The sequence below is a fragment of the Triticum aestivum genome, chromosome 3D, assembly GCF_018294505.1.
Source record: "Triticum aestivum cultivar Chinese Spring chromosome 3D, IWGSC CS RefSeq v2.1, whole genome shotgun sequence".
Classification (NCBI taxonomy): Eukaryota; Viridiplantae; Streptophyta; class Magnoliopsida; order Poales; family Poaceae; genus Triticum; species Triticum aestivum.
The window spans coordinates 186,329,046-186,349,232 of record NC_057802.1 but is presented as its reverse complement, the minus strand read 5'-3'; the positions used below and the strand labels follow the sequence as shown (position 1 = coordinate 186,349,232).

Below are 20,187 nucleotides of genomic sequence, written 5' to 3'. Positions count from 1 at the left end.
CCGAGAGAGGATCCGGACTGCCTCATCAATTCTTCTCTTTACAAATCTTCTCACGGATTGCAGCAAAATCCCGGTGCTCGAGTGTCTTCCAATGGAGAACTGTCAAGGATAATGCTCCTTGTGGCCGCAACGAATTTGATGGTTTCTGTTTCAGTGATGGGGCTGTGTATCCTGGTCCTATATTTGGTCACCTCCCTCGGACGATTCATCCCAATCAGTGGGTACTCTACTACGCACCTCGCTTCTCTCCTTCATATCCAAGGCCGGCGAGGCACCCCCGTCCGAGAAGTTCAGCAACCTGAACATGCATCAGACGAAACACCACTGGAGTTGACTAACCGTTGTCACAACCGCCGTGAAAAGGGTCAAGGAAGCAAGGCCTCGCCCGGAAATCGCCAGCCGTGTGTTGCCTCGCTCTACAACTCCATTTTTCCTCTGACCGACCCCCTCGCCGCTCCAACTATTTGATTGAAGACGACAGACAGTGGTTTGTTCTCCATGAGATAGAGCAAAAAATTCTGGACTATGGTCCAACTACAGCCAGGATCCTGGACCGGCGGTCCTAGTCCGTCTAGTCTGTCACCTGCACACGGGCTTGACTGCTGTCAGCTATACAGCAATCTGTACGTGTAGCCATCTTCCTACGTCCTCTGACATGACGCTGGTCGGAATACCTCTTTTTCCACAGCTCACAGCCTGCCTCAGTCAATGCTACCAAACCAACCAATCAGCCCATCGGACCGTCCAGATAATGCTACTATATACAAGTACGAGCCATATCGCTGCTTCCGATGTTTTGGCCTCTCAAAAACAAATGATGTTTGGGCAGGCACCAAATAGGGAATTGCCAGGAAACAATAATTTTCTATAATATTGACAAAACAAGAAAACAATCTTTGCCATTCAAGCTGAAGAACGATAATACCGCACTTCCATTACCAGAAATATTCATTTATATAGTTACCAAAAAAAATATGCAAGCTATGTCTGTATCAGACACACATACAGTATAACACTTCAATAAATGAGGGGTAAATTGTGAGCTAGCAATGAAATCATGGAACACTGACATATAGTTATTCATTAACACGTTGTGGCTACACGCTTGAAAAGTTGAAACGAACCAAACATAAAAAAACGGAACAGACAAAATCAGAAAGACCAGAGCAGGATCTATAAAATCTTCAAGGCAAACAATCATTGCCTACAACATATGACACAGCAGTGTTATCGTTTTCGGTTTAATACAATAGCCATCCCACAAAATGGCACCTGGATAGGTAATATTTTGGTCTGATTACTGAAGCTTCCCTCAGATGGTAATGCAACTTACTTGGCCATCATGACTTTAACAAATTCGTCATAGTTGATCTGGCCATCACCATCAACATCAGCCTCACGGACCATCTCGTCAACCTCCTCATCAGTCAACTTCTCACCAAGGTTGGTCATGACATGGCGCAGTTCAGCAGCAGAGATAAAACCATTTTGATCCTTGTCAAACACACGGAATGCCTCCTTGAGCTCTTCCTCAGAATCAGTGTCCTTCATCTTGCGGGCCATAAGGTTGAGGAATTCGGGGAAATCAATTGTTCCATTGCCGTCAGCATCCACCTCATTGATCATGTCTTGAAGCTCTGCCTCAGTGGGATTCTGCCCCAGGGAACGCATGACAGTTCCCAGCTCCTTGGTGGTAATGCAACCTGGAAAGGAGACGATCTATGTTATTGAAGTCCAGGTGTTCAGCTCTCAGGTATCCTATGTAATGTTTAAAATCATCAATTCTTGTGCAGGTGCATAATAAACAAATAAAACAAAAGGATATAATACTAAAAATGAACCTTGCTTACACTCACTAGACATAAACTAGTATTCGCTAAGCCAAAGATACAAGTCGTGATGGCTATCAAATTAGTAAGTGCAGGCTCCATCTATTTCTTCCACAGAAAAAATTATGGAGCTAACGTTCAGGATCTAATAACCCTCAGGCACAACAGCCACGAAACCACTTGATCCAGCCATCCATTAGTGGATGATTATGATGAGTGAGCATGTGCTGACGTCACATTGAGCAGGGCTACGCCGCAGCAGTCGCGCAGTAGTGGCGTCCTTTCTTTTATAAAGCTCTTGCCTGTGTCAAGGCTCAGACTGTATGTTGTTACATGAATCTTTCCAACAATGCATAGTTTTGCCACACAAAAGTGATACCATTGGATTACTAGTTAAAACTATTTTCATGTTGGTCATAATTCTGTACTTATGAGCATGATGATTAAGTCCAATTTTGGAGACCATTAGTCTTATTTCCATCTAGCTAACACTGTGCGAACCCACAACAACTCAAGATATTCCAACGATTGTCAGGTAAATCACCGTTTTGTCTTCTGTTGACCTAAAATCAAGAGCAACTAGCATACCATGCCCCTTGGATTGATTCAGGCAGCTATCCTCCACAGAGCTGCCACTTGATATAAGTTAGTTATCTGATGCGTGGTGCCAAACTATCATGTCCATGCTTTTATTTTCAGTCTCAACTTGAATTGTCAGCAAACACATACTTGTGGAACTATTAACTCAATAATGAACAGCGTAACATACTGTGTTAGTGTGTTTGGTCTTTGGACCATGTTGGCATGGCACCAATGACTTGCTATCTGCATAATATGTTTGCTAACAAAGAAACTGAACCTTTCAAATAAAATACTTTCAACAACTGTCAGGATAAACCCCACTAACAAATAGTAAAAGAAAAACAACCTTCAAAAACTTGATAAAGCACATACATTAGGTATAAAGTTATTTAGTGGTAATAATTAACTTCAAATCCTAGCTACGTTGAATTCATTAGTTTTCCACTTAATTTGCTATCAGAGAGCATTTGCAGAACGAAAAGGAAAACACTTCCCGCAGATCATGATAGGTAAGCAACAAAAGTGAGTCCTTCATTCAATTTATCAATTGATAGTAGTACTCCTGATGGTAATGCTCAGTGATGACGAAGCTATGCACGTAATAGAGGCATGTTGCAGCAGCAGCCAGTTTTGCAGCGAATAGATTCAGAACATCCTCAACTGCTTTACAGTTTACCTTCTCAGTGACAGAATCTGTACAACTTTCGCTTGTAATTTCCTGATTTACCCTATCTAGTTGATAGCTCTCCAGCAACAACTTATGGACCACTCCCAGTTATACATCTAAGGCTCTAACTCTGAAACAACCAGATTATAATTAATGAGTGCATGTTGTGTGACCTCAAAGCAAAGAGAAGCACTCTTTGGATAACACTATCATCCAATGTAAACTGCGACGTACAATTTTGCGATAGTTAAATCATATAGCAAACTAATGCGAATGAATCTAGACTCCACAGAGTGCATTTTCTATTATTTAGCCATTTAAGCTCTAGAGAGATTATTCCCTTCCGCTGCAATAAACTGGAGCCCTTAATATACAATTGAAGAAACATGATAGTGAGATGAACGCAATGATTCCACCAACAAATCCAACGAAATCACGGCCTATGGGTGACGAATCAAAACTCGGCAGACCTCTATCCGTTGGCACAAACTGATGATGGATCAAGCGATCAGTTATCGTTTACCCCCAATCAAGCTACGCCACTCTCTAAGATCCAAAAGTGACAAGCAGTCAAGCATTGAGGGCAGGCCCGTAGACTCCAAACGGATCTCAAGAAATCACAATAGATGGGAATTCAAAAGGAAGGCGTGCAGACCAGGAATCGAGATCCGAGATCCCTCAAAACAGAGAACGATCCAACAGATAGTTCCTGGTCGATCGTTGACCAATACTGACAAAGCAGACAGATCAATAAGACGCATAATCTCTTCGCCTAACAACGAGAGAGAGAGAGAGAGAGAGAGAGAGAGAGAGAGAGAGAGAGAGAGAGAGAGAGAGAGAGAGGAGGGAGTACCGTCCCCATCCTTGTCGAAGAGGCTGAAAGCCTCCTTGAACTCGGCGATCTGGTCGTCGGTGAGCTGGTCCGCCATTGGCCGCAAGTCGGGTCGGAGATGGCGAGGAGGGGAGGGAGGAAGGTGGCGATGCGAATGAGCGTTCTTGTGGGTAGGAGAAGACTTTCCCTGGTTCGGTCGTCAACTTGGGCACGTTCAATTGCCCAAGTGGCTTGTTTTTTCTTTTACTATTTTTTTCTAAGCAGGTAATTACCCGTGGGTTGCAGTGATGGCATAATATTCTTTCGTAACAATATGTCGCTACGGTGCCACGAAGCTACGAGCCAGCAGAGTTGGTGCCGGATCACCACTTGCTACTATTTTTTTCTTACTATATAGTAGGTCGTGAACCCGTTTTTACCATGAGAGGCAAACCACGAGGAGACTAGGGTTTTGACGCGCGGTGGCCGGCGTCTTCGCTGTCCCAAGTCGATGCTTTGGTGTGTCGTCGCTGGTCTCCTTTTCTCTATTACGAGATGGATAGCTGATGAGGATTTCTTGGTGTGGCATTAGCGATTCTTCCTGAGAAGCTAGATCAGATCTCCATCCTCCTTAGAGGGAGCTTCGTCTTCAGATTCGCCGTCCCCTAGCAAATTTAATTTAGTGTTTGCTGTCCTCCCGCGCCACCGCCGACCAGGAGTTTTGTTGTTGTTTTACTACCATGAAGATACTAGCATGAACCTGTTACGGGCTCGGGAACGCCCCAGCAGTCCGAGTTTTGTTGGATGTCCAACGAAGTTGCAACCTCGATGTGATGTTTTTGTCAGAGACTCACCTTGAATCTTTTCTGGCTAAATGTTTGCGAAAGAGATTGAGGATGGACCAATAGCTAGTCTGCCCAGGTGATGGGAGGAAAGGTGGTATTATTTTGTTTTGGAACAATAATATTAAAGTCTATAGATTAGCCCTTTGTGCTATGTTCATTAATGTAAAAATTGAAGAAAGAGACAATACGTTTTGGTGTTTGACTACAGGGATGCATGTGGAGTTTAAGTGAAAAAAATAAACATTTGACTTGGAGTCGCATGAGGCAACTACACCAAAACCAGACCTCCCATGGTTACTTATAGGAGATCTCAATGAAATCCAGTTCCTCCATGAAAGGGGAGGTGGGAATCCAAGGCCCATCCAATATATGCAAGCCTTTCGAAATCTAATATATGCAAGCCTTTCGAAATGCAATGGACGATTGCGAGCTTCAGGATCTTGATTTTGTTGGGGGGGGGGCCTTTCACATGGTACAAAGCCAGAATTAAGAAAAGATTGGACATATGTCTGGTGAACGAAGCATGGAATAATCTTTTTCCTCAGGCAGCCTTAGAGAACCGAGAGTTTAATCACTCGGATCATCGACCCCTGATAGTGGATACTAATTTTTATGGTCGGTCGGCTAGTGGATCTAGTAACATGCATGAAGCTAATTTTAACACAATCGTTGAGGAAGCATGGATAGAAACTGGTGTTAATCCCAGGGTAACAAACATTTATGAGAGACTAAATAAAATGGATGATCACTTCCACGATTGGGATCAGCGGGTTCTAAAGAAACCTAAGAAGCGGCTACGCAAGGCACAAAGGGATTTGGAGAAAGTCATGGTAGGGCCAATGAACGATGATAATGTGGAGAAGAGAAAGGAACTTTCTAAACTAATTGAATACTTGTTGGAGTTAGAAGAGATCCAAGTTATGCTGAGATCACGGGTAAACTGGTTCAAATATGGGGACCGTAACACTGGGTTCTTTCAAGCTTTTGCGTCGGTGAGACGGAAGAAATACTTCATGAAAAACCTGAAGGACGAGGGAGGTAATTGGCTACAAGGTACGCATCACCTAAATCCGCATATTTTCACTACTTCTATCACCTGTTCACCTCAGAGGTGCAGCACACAGAACCGAGTATTCTGCAGAAAGTACAACCCAAAGTGACCAGTCAGATGAACGATTGCCCCCTGTACCTGTGATGATGTGAAGAAGGCAGTACATAGCATTGGTGATCTTCAAGCACCCGGCTCGGATGAACTACATGCTATCTTCTTTATAAAATATTGGCATATTATTGGAGATGAAATTACACAAGAAGTGTTGTTTGCTATTAATTCTAGGAAGATATCGGCTGAGTGGAACGACACCACCATTGTGATGATCCCAAAAACTGACACCACAGAGCTGGTAACTCAATTTCGTCCTATAAGTCTTTGTAATGTTCTCCATATAATCATCTCCAAGATGCTAGCTTCACGTTTGAAAAATATCCTGCCAGAGATTATTTCAATCACACAAAGTGCCTATGTACCTGGTTGGATGATTACAGACAACATCCCAATAGCTTATGAGTGTATTCATAAGATTAAAAATAAGAGAGCTAGTAAAACTGGGCTTTGTGTTGTTAAATTGGACATGCACAAAGCATACGACAGGGTGGTCCTTTCTGCATGACATGATGACCACCCTAGGATTCCATGAACATTAGATTGAGATGATGATGTCATGTGTGAGCTCGGTCAGATACAAAGTGAGGTTTAATTCCCAGGAGACATATTCGTTTATTCCTACTAGAGGTATAAGGTAGGGGGTCCCCTTTCCCCTTACCTTTTCCTGCTTTGAGCATAGGGTCTTTCTAGTTTATTGTAGTATGAAGAAGAAGCTGGTGGCATAGATGGGATTAGAGTGTGAAAAAATGCACTATCAGTATCACATCTTTTATTCGCTGACGACTCTCTGTTTCTTATGAAAGCAGATGTTTTAAATCCAACTTCCTTACAACATGTTCTGGATACCTATTTTCAAAGCTCACCACAATTGGTGAGTCTGTCAAAGTCAAGAATTTTCTTCAGTCCTAATACCCCGCTTGTTTCAGGGCTGAAATTTGCCAGGAGTTACACATTGATACTGAAGCATTATTAGATAGATACTTGGGACTACCAGCACTAGTTGGTGCACACATAAGTGATTGCTTCAGACATTTTATGAGAGAATCAAGGAAAGATTAAGGGGTTGGATGGAGAAGCAATTATCTATTGGGGGTAAGGAGATAGTTCTTAAGTCTGTGGCTCAGGTCTTCGCCATGTCAGTATTCTGCCTACTGAAAGGTGCATGTAAAGATATCACTAACTTGATTGCATAGTTTTGGTGGGGAGATGATGAGGCTCATAAGAGGATGCATTGGTATACTTGGTGGAAATTGTGTTACCCAAAGAGTGAAGGAGGAATGGGTTTCAGAGATCTTCATTCCTTTAACTTGGTAATGCTCTCAAAACAGTGTTGGTGTCTTATTACCAACCCAAATTCCTTATGTGCCAGGATGTTGAAGGCAAAATACTTCCCCAACACACACTTACTCCAAGCTACCCTATAAATCGTGCTTCTTTCACTTGGCAAAGCATCATGAAAGGATTGGAAACTTTCAAGTTGGGACATATTTGGCGTATTGGAATAGGAGAAAGTGTTAATATCTGGACAGATCCTTGGGTGCCTACAAGCCCGGATAGGAGAATTATTACAGCCCGAGGACTCACGATCCTGACGCGTGTAGGCAAATTGATAGATCCTAATACAGAGAGATGTGATGAAGAATTGATTCGTTCAATCTTCAACCCAGTTGACGTTAGGAGAATACTACAAATCCCGATCAACATTCAAGCCTTTGATGATTTTATTGCTTGGCATCCCGATCGCAAGGGTATATTCTCAGTGAGGACTGCATATAAAATCCAATGGTTTTGAACTTTCCGGGCGCATGCAAATCAACAGGCAAGACCAGGGGGCTCAAAGTCACCAGAAATATGGTCTAGGCTTTGGAAACTTCACATCCCACGTAAAGTTTTGATTTTCTGCTGGCGAGCCCTTCATGGAATAATCCCCTTAAAATCTATACTTACTAACAGACATGTTGGCTCGAATAGTGCTTGCCTGGTCTGCCACCAAGCAGTAGAGGATGTATGTCGTCTTCTATTCGATTGTGTCCATGCGAAGGAGCTTTAGTCCAAGCTAGGGGTTTTGCAATGGGTTGAGGAGGCCAAACTTATTAACCAATCTGGTTCAATCGTTCTTGAACACCTACTTCTAGCTGATGATAGTCCAGTACCACTAAAACCCAACTTGGATGTCATACAAATTATTGCAGTAGGGGGTTGGTACTTGTGGTGGCTCCGAAGACAGTTCACTCATGATGGGAAGCCACCGTCCCCTTGTAGATGGCCTATGTCTGTTTTGGCTATAGTTAACAACTTCCATGGAGCCAACCCAAGAAACAAGACAACAATCAACAGAGATGGGGTAAGCCTGATCCTAAATTCATGAAATTAAATGTCGATGTTGCTTTCTTTGTTGATGAGGGAGCTGGAGCGACAGCAGATGTACTAAGAGATAATAGTGGGAACTTCCTAGCAGCTCAAAGCAGATACATTCCTCACGCAGCTGATATAGTAACATCTGAAGCATTGGCAATGCGCGATGGTCTGGAATTTGCAAATTCTCTTGGGTTTTCTAGAGTGGAAACAAAATCAGATTCTCGGGTAGTGACCGATTACTGCACGGGACAAACTAGATGGTGGGACTCGGCGGCGAAATTTTTTGCGAAATGTTTGGGTGTCGCTTCACTTATAGGGAAGATCAACTTTAAACATTGTGTTCGATGTTGTAATAAAGCGGCACATGTGCTAGCTAGTTATAGTTATTGTAATAAGATTTCGAGTACTTGGATGGATGAGGCTCCAGCCTATCTAGTCCTGGAACTTGTGAACAATGCAATTCCTATTTAGTTTCAATAAAGCTAGCATGATGGCCTTCCCTAAAAAATAATATCTTTTTTAGCAAAATCGAGGAAGCACGCTCATGGGCCACCACGGACCGTTGGAAAATCAAAAAATTGTAAATAGATAACATACATTTTCTTCAAATCGTCTCAGACATAAGATAAGAGTGCAGGATAAACTAAGCATATGTGTGCTCTAGAATATGCATATGTGTGGGAGATACATGGAAAATAGTTAAATATGCCTACCTATGTAATATCCTACATAGCCTAATATTTGTCAAAAAAGGTAACAACATAGTAGGATGTAGAATGATTTGTTCTCCTGTGTTGAACTCTAAATCAAAATAGTGCATCTTCTAGCATGAATTATATAGTATTGCTCACAACAAAATAGTGCGCATAGAACATATGGTTGACAAGAAATGAAGTATCATCTTGCATGACATACGTGACCAGGGTTTGATTTAACATTCAAGAGTCCAAGAATCGCCCCGCTTCTGGCTAGTGAACTATTTCTTACACTTTTTGCGCTTGCCCCAATCAAAGCGGTTTCTAGTACTTCTTGCTTTTGCCTCGATCAAATAAGCTTTGCATCCATCCTTTCACCGCTACCTAAAACCTACAAATGGAAATGACATACAAGATTTAAAGGATGGAACACCAGGAGAAGACCAATGGACAGCAGCCGCCAGGACCCGCCTTTTTCCATGCTCAACACGTGGTTTGGATTACCAGAGGCAGTGCCCCAGCTAGGAGTCAGGGACGGACTTTGTGACACAAGCAGCGGTGCACGTCGTAGGGTAAAAAGGTGTGTTTGTCTTTTACTAAAAATTCGCAATGTAATTTGTATTTCTTCCAATTTCTCATAATTCCATTTTTACTCCACCATCCCATACATGGAAACCTCACGTGAGAATCAATGTCGGCCAACCACCCAATTAGCAAGTAGGAAAGAAACTACTTTCCAATGCAGTGCTACTTTTTTGGAGTTTCCTTGTGCATGGTCGTGCACGGGGCAGGAGATATCCACATGCCATCAAATATTCATGCGATCCACAAGAATGATTTTAATTTGGGTGCTACGGGCCTGGTTTCTTTGAAACTTTGGTAATTTATTGGATCAAAAAATTGGTACATCATCCACCAACCACCTTACAATCGATGTTGGCGGCTCCTCAATCCACGTTGAGGATGGGATCGAGACCGCTAGCCTAGATAATTCATGAGAGACACAATTTGCCTCCCTAGGGCAGTGGACACAGGAACCAAAGTATAACCTATCACCAGGACCAAACAATCCGCATAGATCACAGCTGCACTAGACGCTGAAAACCCTCACTCGTTCATCGTATTGATCACCTCCAAACAATCCGATTTCATGACCAACTTTCTAATTTCGATTTGTTGTGCAAATAGAAAGCCATGTCTTAATGTATAAGCTTCAGCAGTAGTCGCGTCTGAGACATGCTTGAGCTTTTCATTCGACGCTGCAATGAAGCCACCCTTGTCATCTCGAAAAATAGCCCCACGACTCCTTGTAAATCTTTTGCATGGAAATGCCGCATCCACGTTCAGTTTCACAAAACCCTCCTGCGATTTGCTCCATCCTTATCTCCTAATTCAAGAATCCTTCTTCATAGCCTTCAGGTAATTAGCTCTTATGGTGGAGATCAATAGGGCAAAGCCAGCCTGGACCTGCACCTCGTCACCATAAAACATGTCATAAAGAATCCTAAGGCTAAAAAGATAGCTACTCTCATTCTTATGAATGAATTTGATTACATAGTTCGAGAGGCTAGAGAAATCTTTGATTTCTATAATATTAGTTATGAGCATCATGTGATTGATAAAAATTTATATGATGAAGATCTTATGATGAGATATATATTTCGTGATCACCATACTTTTGATGAAAATACTCAAAAAGAAGTCCCACCTCTACATATTATCCAACAAGTTTTCAATGGTATTAATAGTAATATTCTTGGATAGTAAAAGGGAATCAACAAGGATTTGAAGAAAGTTGCCTTGAGAATGCTAAAATTTTAGTTGATGATGTGTTAAATTCCTCCTAATAAACACATACCTCAATACGTGAAAACTAAGGATGACAATACTTGAAACTATGCATTACGCCTAGCTAGGGGCATAAAACAATAACATTTGTTGGGAGACAACCCAATAGTTATCTTTTTTATTTTTTTGTTGACACAATTATGCTACTCTTATGATTGTGTGTTTGTGTTTTATTTAGTTTTTGTGTCAAGTAAAGCCGTTAGGATGATTCGGTTGATAGTTGACTTGATTCTGTGAAAAAATAGAAACTTTTTCACCCAGCACTGGAATTTTTTAAATTCACTGGAACGTGGTAAAATTTTGAATTTTTTACACGTAAAATTTTGAACGTTGATATACAAACTTTTTCATTTTTTTGGAGTTACAGAAGTATTGTGTTTATTAAAATCATTACACACTGTTCTGTTTTTGACAGATTTTGTTTTCGTTCCATAGTTTGCTTGTTTTAATGATGCTATGGATTATATTAGGGGGTATAAGTCATAGAGCGAGAAGTTATAATACAATAGGTATTATGCAATAATAAAATATAAATGGGTTTATAATAGTACCTAAAGTTTATGATTTGCTTGTTATACTAACGGATCTCACGAGGTTTCTGTTGAGTTTTGTGTGCTGAAGTTTTCAAGTTTTTGGTGAGATCATGATGGATGGAGGAATAAGGAGCGGCAAGACCCTAAGCTTGGGGATGCCTAAGGCACCCCAAGGTAATATTCGAGGACCACCAAGCATCTAAGCTTGGGGATGCCCCGGATTGCATCCCCTCTTTCGTCTACAATCTATCGGCATATTACTTGGAGCTATATTTTTATTCATCACATGATATGAGTTTTGCTTGGAGCGTCGTGTATTATAGTAGACTTTGCTTTGTTTGCTTTTTATTTTTCCATAATCATTGTTTTCTGCACACACCTCCTGAGAGGAACACACATTTATTCTTGATTTGTTAGAATACTCTATGTGCTTCACTTATATCTTTTGAGCTAGGCATTTTCTCTAGTGCTTCACTTATATCTTTTAGAGCACGACGGTGGTTATATTTCAAAGAAATAGTTGTACTCTCATGCTTAACTTATATCTTTTTGAGAGCCTAACAAATAGTGATGGCAATATGCACATGTTATGAAATTGGTCCTGGTATGATAGGTATTGAAGAGAGATATAATAAAAACTTTCATGTAGATCACTGAATATGATAAGTTTGATTCCTTGCAATAGTTTTGCGATATAGAGATGGTAATGTGTGGGTTTTACTAGTGCATAATTGTGGTTTAGTAAGAATCACTACTGCATGATGGTCCAAACGTGACGCATGAATTAGAGACCCTTCGACCAAATTGTGTGTGATGCATTCATCGCAAACGATGTCGTAATAAAACCGTCGCCAATAAGATGAACTGTGTGCGATGGCATAGACATCAAGCACAATTCGGATTAGAGTTGCATGTGCGATACATGGTATACAGTTGATCCATATGAACTGTTTGCGATGACTAGAACAACAGACACGGTCAACCAGATCAAGGTGTGTGATATACGGCATACAATTCACTCGGATGAACTGTTTTTGATTAGGCAACACAACATAAATGGTCGGTCAGATAAAGGTGTGTGAGATAGACGGCATACAGTTCAGTCGGATGAACTATTTGCGATGAGCGAAAACAACAGAAATGCTTCAACTTAACAAGATGTGTGTGATCCACGGCAAACAGGTCCATAGTCATAAATGTGTGCAAAGACCAATAATAACATAGACGATTGCTGCTAATAAGCCATGTGTGTTGTGGGCAAATGCTTGCTGGCATACAATTGTTAGTGATTGATAAAATCATCACCGATGGGTTCCCTAGTTTAGCCCGTGTGCGATGGGATATGCTCTGTCCGCACAATATCTATGCTCTGTCTACAGAAGAACAACATATATACTTATAATAGGACATGATTGCGTAACCAAATTAAACATCCAATTATGTTATATCACAAATACTGCAAATATTGCAAGGTTCAAATTCCAGCATTACAAGGCCCAAATTCAAACATTACAAGGTTCAAACTATTCTTACAAATCAAATTCATAATCTTCAGAATCTTTTTGATGCATTATTTCTGTGAAAGGATCAGCCACCGAGAAGTCATATAGCGGCTGATACAGTAACTTTCGAATAATCTGCCATATGAAGTTACAAACTGAAATTCAGCTTCTATAGAGCCTTTTCCATCCAACTTATGTAGAGCCTTTTCTATTCAGCTGTAGACGCATGCGCTCTTTAGCAAACCACTCACTTCTGCGCACTAAATATAGGGCAAACCTCATTACCCTGAGCACCCTTCCTTTTTGAACAAAGAACCTGGCAAATTTAATTTCTGGTGTGGTGCCTCAGTACTCGTTAAAAGCAATTTCTATGAGATGAAGATCAAGGCATTCAATGGGATTGTTATATTGCGCAACATTTTCCACTTTCGGGCCTGCTTGTATCTGTAAACAAAGACAACATATTGGTGCCAACCTACAGATTTGAACACTTCGGGTCTCTTTGATTTGTAGGATTTCTAAAATACATGAATAGAGTGGCATGCCATCTTCAATTGTTCATGATTAACATCTCAAAAAATGTATTGAAATCCTCCAAATTTCCTTTAGAAATCATACTACATTTGTCATTGTAATCATAGGTAAACGTAACAACAAACTGAACTCTGTTGTGGTTAACAATTAACAAGAAAGGAGCATCACCTTGATGTATAGCTTCTCCGTGCACGGAAAGCATCTAAGGAATCTAACAACTTCATCCAGATCGGGCCGATAGATTGTAGTGCCAAGATCTTCACTATGCGTAGAGACGGGGTCAAGCTTATGGGAATCATTTTTTGGATGACAGGGGAACATAGATCAACAAAAATTAGATAAAATGTGATGTCCAGTAATAAGAAGGATAAGAAGAAGACTGTTGTACATGAACGGATAATGATCCAGTAACAAGTTCGGAGAATTCAGCACACGAATAGCCCAACACTATCAATTTCGGTGCGTCAATGACCTTGATTCTTGTTGGCCCTACTTTATCAAGTACATACAATCTCTCTAGGAAAGGCGCATTCTCAATTACCATATCGTGAAACACCTCAACTGACAGCCTGTTGCGGCACTAGCAATGCACATAAATAGTAGGGACATTCATCAAGGCAATGTGGAGGCTCCTGAACCCATCCATCACCTGAAGACGAAGGTACTCGAGCGTTGTATAGCCGCCGAGCAAGCACTCCAAATCCCCCTTCGAGATGCGGACGCCCATGAGCTCGAGGTGCTTTAGTTTAGGGAGATGAGGAGCAGGCGCAGCATCAATCTGGGGGAAAAGGCACTACGTGAACGTAGTGTAGCGCAGCGTGGGTGCGAGGCGGAGTGCAAACGGCGGCGGCGAGCGCGGATGTCTAGCATGAAAGCTGAGCTCCTCGAGCCAATCTAGGGCTGGGGATAGGAACCAATTGTGAAACCCGGGTTCGGCCTTGCAGTTGGAACCAAACTGATGACCCACAATTATAGGGGATCAATTGTAGTGCTTTCAATAAGTAAGAGTGTCGAACCCAACGAGGAGCGGAATGAAATGACAAGTGGTTTTCAACAAGGTATTTTCTGTAGGCACTGAAATTGTCACTAACTGATAGTTTGATAGCAAGATAATTTGTAACGAGCAAGTAATAGTAACGGTAGAAAAAGTGCAGCAAGCTAGCCCAATCCTTTTTGTGGCAAAGGACAGGCCGAAATGGTCTCTTACAATAAGCAAAGCATTCTTGAGGACACATGGGAATTTCATATAGTCACTTTCATCATGTTTTTTTATTCTTGTTCGCTACTGTGATAATTTGATATGCGGGTGGAACGGTGCTTGGGTGTTGTTCTTACTTGAACAAGCCTCCCACTTATGATTAACCCCTCTCGCAAGTGATACGTCCATTTTGCATCATGCTTTTATATCGATATTTATTGCATTATGGGCTATTATTACACATTATGTCACAATAGTTATGCCTTTTCTCTCTTATTTTACAAGTTTTACATGAAGAGGGAGAATGCCGGCGGCTGGAAGTCTGGGCTCGAAAAGGAGAAAATATTAGAGACCTATTCTGCACAACTCCAAAAGTCCTGAAACTCCACGAAAGTCAGTTTTGGAATATATCAAAAATATTGGGCGAATAAAGCACCAGAGGGTGGCCACCCACCGTCCACGAGGGTGGGGGCGCGCCCTACCCCCTGGGCGCTCCCCTGCCTCGTGGGCCCCCTGGCAGGCCTTCGGTGCCCATCTTTTGCTATATGAAGTCTTTCGCCCTGGAAAAAATAAGGAAGAAGCTTTCGGGACGAAGCGCCGACGTCTCGAGGCGGAACCTTAGCGGAACCAATCTAGGGCTCCGGCGGAGTTGTTCTGCCGGGGAAACATCCCTCCGGGAGGGGGAAATCATCACCATCGTCATCCCCATCGATCCTCTCATCGGGAGGGGGTCAATCTCCATCAACATCTTCACTAGCACCATCTCATCTCAAACCCTAGTTCATCTCTTGTATCCGATCTTTGTCTCAAAACCTCAGATTGGTACCTGTGGGTTGCTAGTAGTGTTGATTACTCCTTGTAGTTGATGCTAGTTGGTTTATTCAGTGGAAGATCATATGTTCAGATCCTTTATGCATATTAATAACCCTCTGATTATGAACATGAATATGATTTGTGAGTAGTTACGTTTGTTCCTGAGGACATGGGAGAAGTCTTGCTATAAGTAGTCATGTGAATTTGGTATTCGTTCAATATTTTGATGAGATGTATGTTGTATTTCCTCTAGTGGTGTTATGTGAACGTCGACTACATGACACTTCACCATTATTTGGGCCTAGGGGAAGGCATTGGGAAGTAATAAGTAGATGATGGGTTGCTAGAGTGACAGAAGCTTAAACCCTAGTTTATGCGTTGCTTCGTAAGGGGCTGATTTGGATCCATATGTTTCATGCTATGGTTAGGTTTACCTTAATACTTCTTTTGTAGTTGCGGATGCTTGCAAGAGGGGTTAATCATAAGTGGATGCTTGTCCAAGGAAGGGCAGTACCCAAGCACCGGTCCACCCACATATCAAATTATCAAAGTAACGAACGTGAATCATATGAGGATGATGAAAACTAGCTTGACAATAATTCCCATGTGTCCTCGGGAGCGCTTTCCTTTATATAAGAGTTTGTCCAGGCTTGTCCTTTGCTACAAAAATGAGTGGGCCACCTTGCTGCACCTTGTTTACTTTTGTTACTTGTTACCCATTACAAATTACCTTATCACAAAACTATCTGTTACCGATAATTTTAGTGCTTGCAGAGAATACCTTACTGAAAACTACTTGTCATTTCCTTCTGCTCCTCGTTGGGTTCGACACTCTTACTTATCGAAAGGACTATGATAGATCCCCTATACTTGTGGGTCATCAAGACTCTTTTCTGGCGCCATTACCGGGGAGTGAAGCGCCTTTGGTAAGGAAAAATTTATATAGTGTGCTGAAATCTACTGTCACTTGTTGCTATGGAAAGTAATCCTTTGAGGGGCTTGTTCGGGGTATCTTCACCCCGACCAGTAGAGCAAAGAGTTTCTCCTCAACCTACTGAACCTATTGAAATTTTTTACTTTGAAATTCCTTCGGGTATGATAGAGAAACTGCTAGCTAATCCTTTTACAGGAGATGGAACATTACATCCCGATTTGCACCTAATCTATGTGGATGAAGTTTGTGGATTATTTAAGCTTGCAGGTATGCCAGAGGATGTTATAAAGAAGGAGGTCTTCCCTTTATCTTTGAAGGGAAAGGCATTGACATGGTTTAGGCTATGCGATGATATTGGATCATGGAAGTACAACCGATTGAAATTGGAATTTCATCAGAAGTTTTATCCTATGCATCTGGTTCATCGTGATCGTAATTACATATACAATTTTTGGCCTCGTGAAGGAGAAAGTATCGCTAAAGCTTGGGGGAGACTTAAGTCAATGTTATATTCATGCCCCAATCATGAGCTCTCAAGAGAAATTATTATTCAAAAATTTTATGCTCGGCTTTCTCTCAATAATTGCTCCATGCTCGATACTTCTTGTACTGGTTTTTTTATGATGAAGACTATTGAATTCAAATGGGATTTATTGGAAAGAATTAAACACAACTCTGAAGATTGGGAACTCGACGAAGGTAAGGAGTCAGGTATAACACCTAAGTTTGATTGTGTTAAATGTTTTATGGATACCGATGCTTTTCGTGAATTTAGCACTAAATATGGACTTGACTCCGAGATAGTAGCTTCTTTCTGTGAATCCTTTGCTACTCATGTTGATCTCCCTAAGCAGAAGTGGTTTAAATATCATCCTCCCATTGAAGTAAAAGTAGTTGAACCTATTAAAGTTGAAACTATCACTTATAATGTTGATCCTATTGTTCCTACCGCTTATATTGAGAAACCACCTTTCCCTGCTAGAATAAAGGATCATGCTAAAGCTTCAACTGTGGTTCGTAAGAATAATACTAGAACACCTACACCCCCTGAGCAAATTAAAGTTGAACCTAGTATTGCTATGGTTAAAGATCTCTTGGTCGATAATATTTATGGGCATGTTATTTACTTCTGTGATGAAGCTGCTAGAATTGCTAGACCCGATACTAAAAATAAACATAGACCTGTTGTAGGCATGCCTGTTATTTCTGTTAAATAGGAGATCATTGTTATCATGGCTTATGTGATTTGGGTGCTAGTGCGAGTGCAATACCTCATTCCTTATATGAGGAAATTATGCATGATATTGCACCTGCTGAGATAGAAGATATTGATGTTACTATTAAGCTTACCAATACAGATACTATTTCACCAGTTGGGATTGTTAGAGATGTTGAAGTCTTGTGCGGGAAAGTTAAATATCCTACTGATTTTCTTGTTCTTGGTTCCCCACAAGATGACTTTTGTCCCATTATATTTGGTAGACCCTTGTTGAATACTGTTAATGCTAAGATAGATTGCAAAAAAGATGTTGTTACTATTGGTTTCGGGGATATGTCTCATGATTTTAATTTTGCTAAATTTCGTAGACAACCCCATGATAAAGAATTGCCTAGTGAAGATGAAATTATTGGTCTTGCTTCTATTGCCGTGCCTCCTAATGATCCTTTAGAACAATATTTGCTAGACCATGAAATGATATGTTTATGAATGAAAGAAGGGAAATAGATGAAGTATTCTTTAAACAGGGACCTATTTTGAAACACAATTTGCCTATTGAAATTCTAGGGGATCCTCCTCCACCCAAGGGTGATCCCATGTTTGAGCTTAAACCATTACCTGATACTCTTAAATATGCTTATCTTGATGAAAAGAAGATATATCATGTTATTATTAGTGCTAACCTTTTAGAGTAGGAAGAAGAGAAATTATTGAGAACTCTGAAGAAGCACTGTGCTGCTATCGGATATATTCTTGATGATCTTAAGGGCATTAGTCCCACTCTATGCCAGCACAAAATAAAATTGGAGGAAGACGCTAAACCGGTTGTTGATCACCAACGAAGGTTAAATCCTAAGATGAAAGAAGTGGTAAGGAAAGAAATACTAAAGCTTCTGGAGGCAGGTATAATATATCCCGTTGCTGATAGTCAGTGGGTAAGTCCTGTCCATTGTGTCCCTAAGAAGGGAGGTATTACTGTTGTTCCTAATGATAAAGATGAATTGATCCCACAAAGAATTGCTACAGGTTATAGAATGGTAATTGATTTGCGCAAAATAAATAAAGCTACTAAAAAGGATCATTACCCTTTACCTTTTATTGATCAAATTCTAGAAAGATTATCCAAACATACACATTTTTGCTTTCTTGACGGTTATTCTTGTTTCTCTCAAATACCTGTGTCAAAAGAGGATCAAGAAAAGACCACTTTTACTTGCCCTTTCGGTACCTTCGCTTATAGACGTATGCCTTTTGGTTTATGCAATGCACCTGCTACCTTTCAAAGATGTATGACTGCTATATTCTCTGACTTTTGTGAAAATATTGTTGAGGTTTTCATGGATGATTTTTCCGTATATGGAACTTCTTTTGATGATTGCTTAAGCAACCTTGATCGAGTTTTGCAGAGATGTGAAGAAACTAATCTTGTCTTGAATTGGGAAAAGTGCCACTTTATGGTTAATGAAGGTATTTTCTTGGGGCATAAAATTTCTGAAAGAGGTATTGAAGTTGATAAAGCTAAAGTTGATGCTATTGAAAAGATGCCGTGTCCTAAGGACATTAAAGGTATAAGAAGTTTCCTTGGTCATGCCGGTTTTTATAGGAGGTTCATTAAAGACTTCTCGAAAATTTCTAGGCCTCTGAATAATCTCTTACCAAAAGATGTTCCTTTTGTCTTTGATGATGATTGTGTAGAAGTATTTGAAATACTTAAGAAACCCTTGATTTCTGCACCTATTGTTCAGCCACCTGATTGGAATTTACCCTTTGAAATTATGTGTGATGCTAGTGATTATGCTGTAGGTGATGTTCTAGGACAAAGAGTTGATAAGAAATTAAAAGTTATCCAATATGCTAGTAAAACTCTAGGCAGTGCCCAGAGAAATTATGCTACTACTGAAAAGGAATTTTTAGCAATTGTATTTGCTTGTGATAAGTTCAGACCTTATATTGTTGACTCTAAAGTAACTGTTCACACTGATCATGCTGCTATTAAATATCTTATGGAAAAGAAAGATGCTAAACCTAGACTTATTAGATGGGTTCTCCTACTACAAGAATTTGATTTGCATATTATTGATAGAAAGGGAGCTGAGAACCCCGTTGCAGACAACTTATCTAGGTTAGAGAATGTTCTTGATGACCCATTACCTATTGATGATAGCTTTCTTGATGAACAATTAGCTATCATAGATGCTTCTCGTACTGCTCCATGGTATGCTGATTATGCCAATTACATTGTTGCTAAATTTATACCACCTAGTTTCACATACCAGCAAAAGAAAAGGTTTTTCTATGATTTAAGACATTACTTCTGGGATGACCCACACCTTTATAAAGAAGGAGTAGATGGTGTTATTAGACATTGTGCACCTGAGCATGAACAGGAACAGATCCTACGCAAGTGTCACTCCAAGGCTTATGGAGGACACCACGCTGGAGATAGAACTGCACATAAGGTATCGCAATCCGGTTTTTATTGGCCTACTCTTTTCAAGGACGCCCGTAAGTTTGTCTTGTCTTGTGATGAATGTCAAAGAATTGGTAATATTAGTAGACGTCAAGAAACGCCTATGAACTATTCACTTGTTATTGAACCATTTGATGTTTGGGGCTTTGATTATATGGGACCGTTTCCTTCCTCTAATGGGTAT

The 20,187-nt window shown here is 40.7% G+C and overlaps 1 protein-coding gene across 1 annotated transcript; it reads right to left on the bottom strand.

The window, feature by feature from the left end:
- Positions 1–1,050: 1,050 nt before the first annotated feature.
- Positions 1,051–4,172, bottom strand: LOC100270652 (calmodulin-3). The gene is made up of 2 exons (XM_044500612.1): positions 3,932–4,172; positions 1,051–1,703 (listed from the first exon to the last, which is right to left on the bottom strand). The coding sequence occupies exons 1-2, from the start codon at positions 4,005–4,007 to the stop codon at positions 1,330–1,332; spliced, it is 450 nt and encodes a 149-aa protein (XP_044356547.1). The 5' UTR covers positions 4,008–4,172; the 3' UTR covers positions 1,051–1,329.
- Positions 4,173–20,187: the final 16,015 nt, after the last annotated feature.

What these genes read in the sequence shown, in the direction of transcription:
- LOC100270652 (XM_044500612.1), bottom strand. Translation starts at nt 4,007, where the DNA reads ATGGCGGACCAGCTCACCGACGACCAGATCGCCGAGTTCAAGGAGGCT. An exon ending in CTTCGACAAGGATGGGGACG is followed by an intron (nt 1,704 to 3,931) that starts GTACTCCCTCCT and finishes TCTCCTTTCCAG; the next exon opens with GTTGCATTACCACCAAGGAG.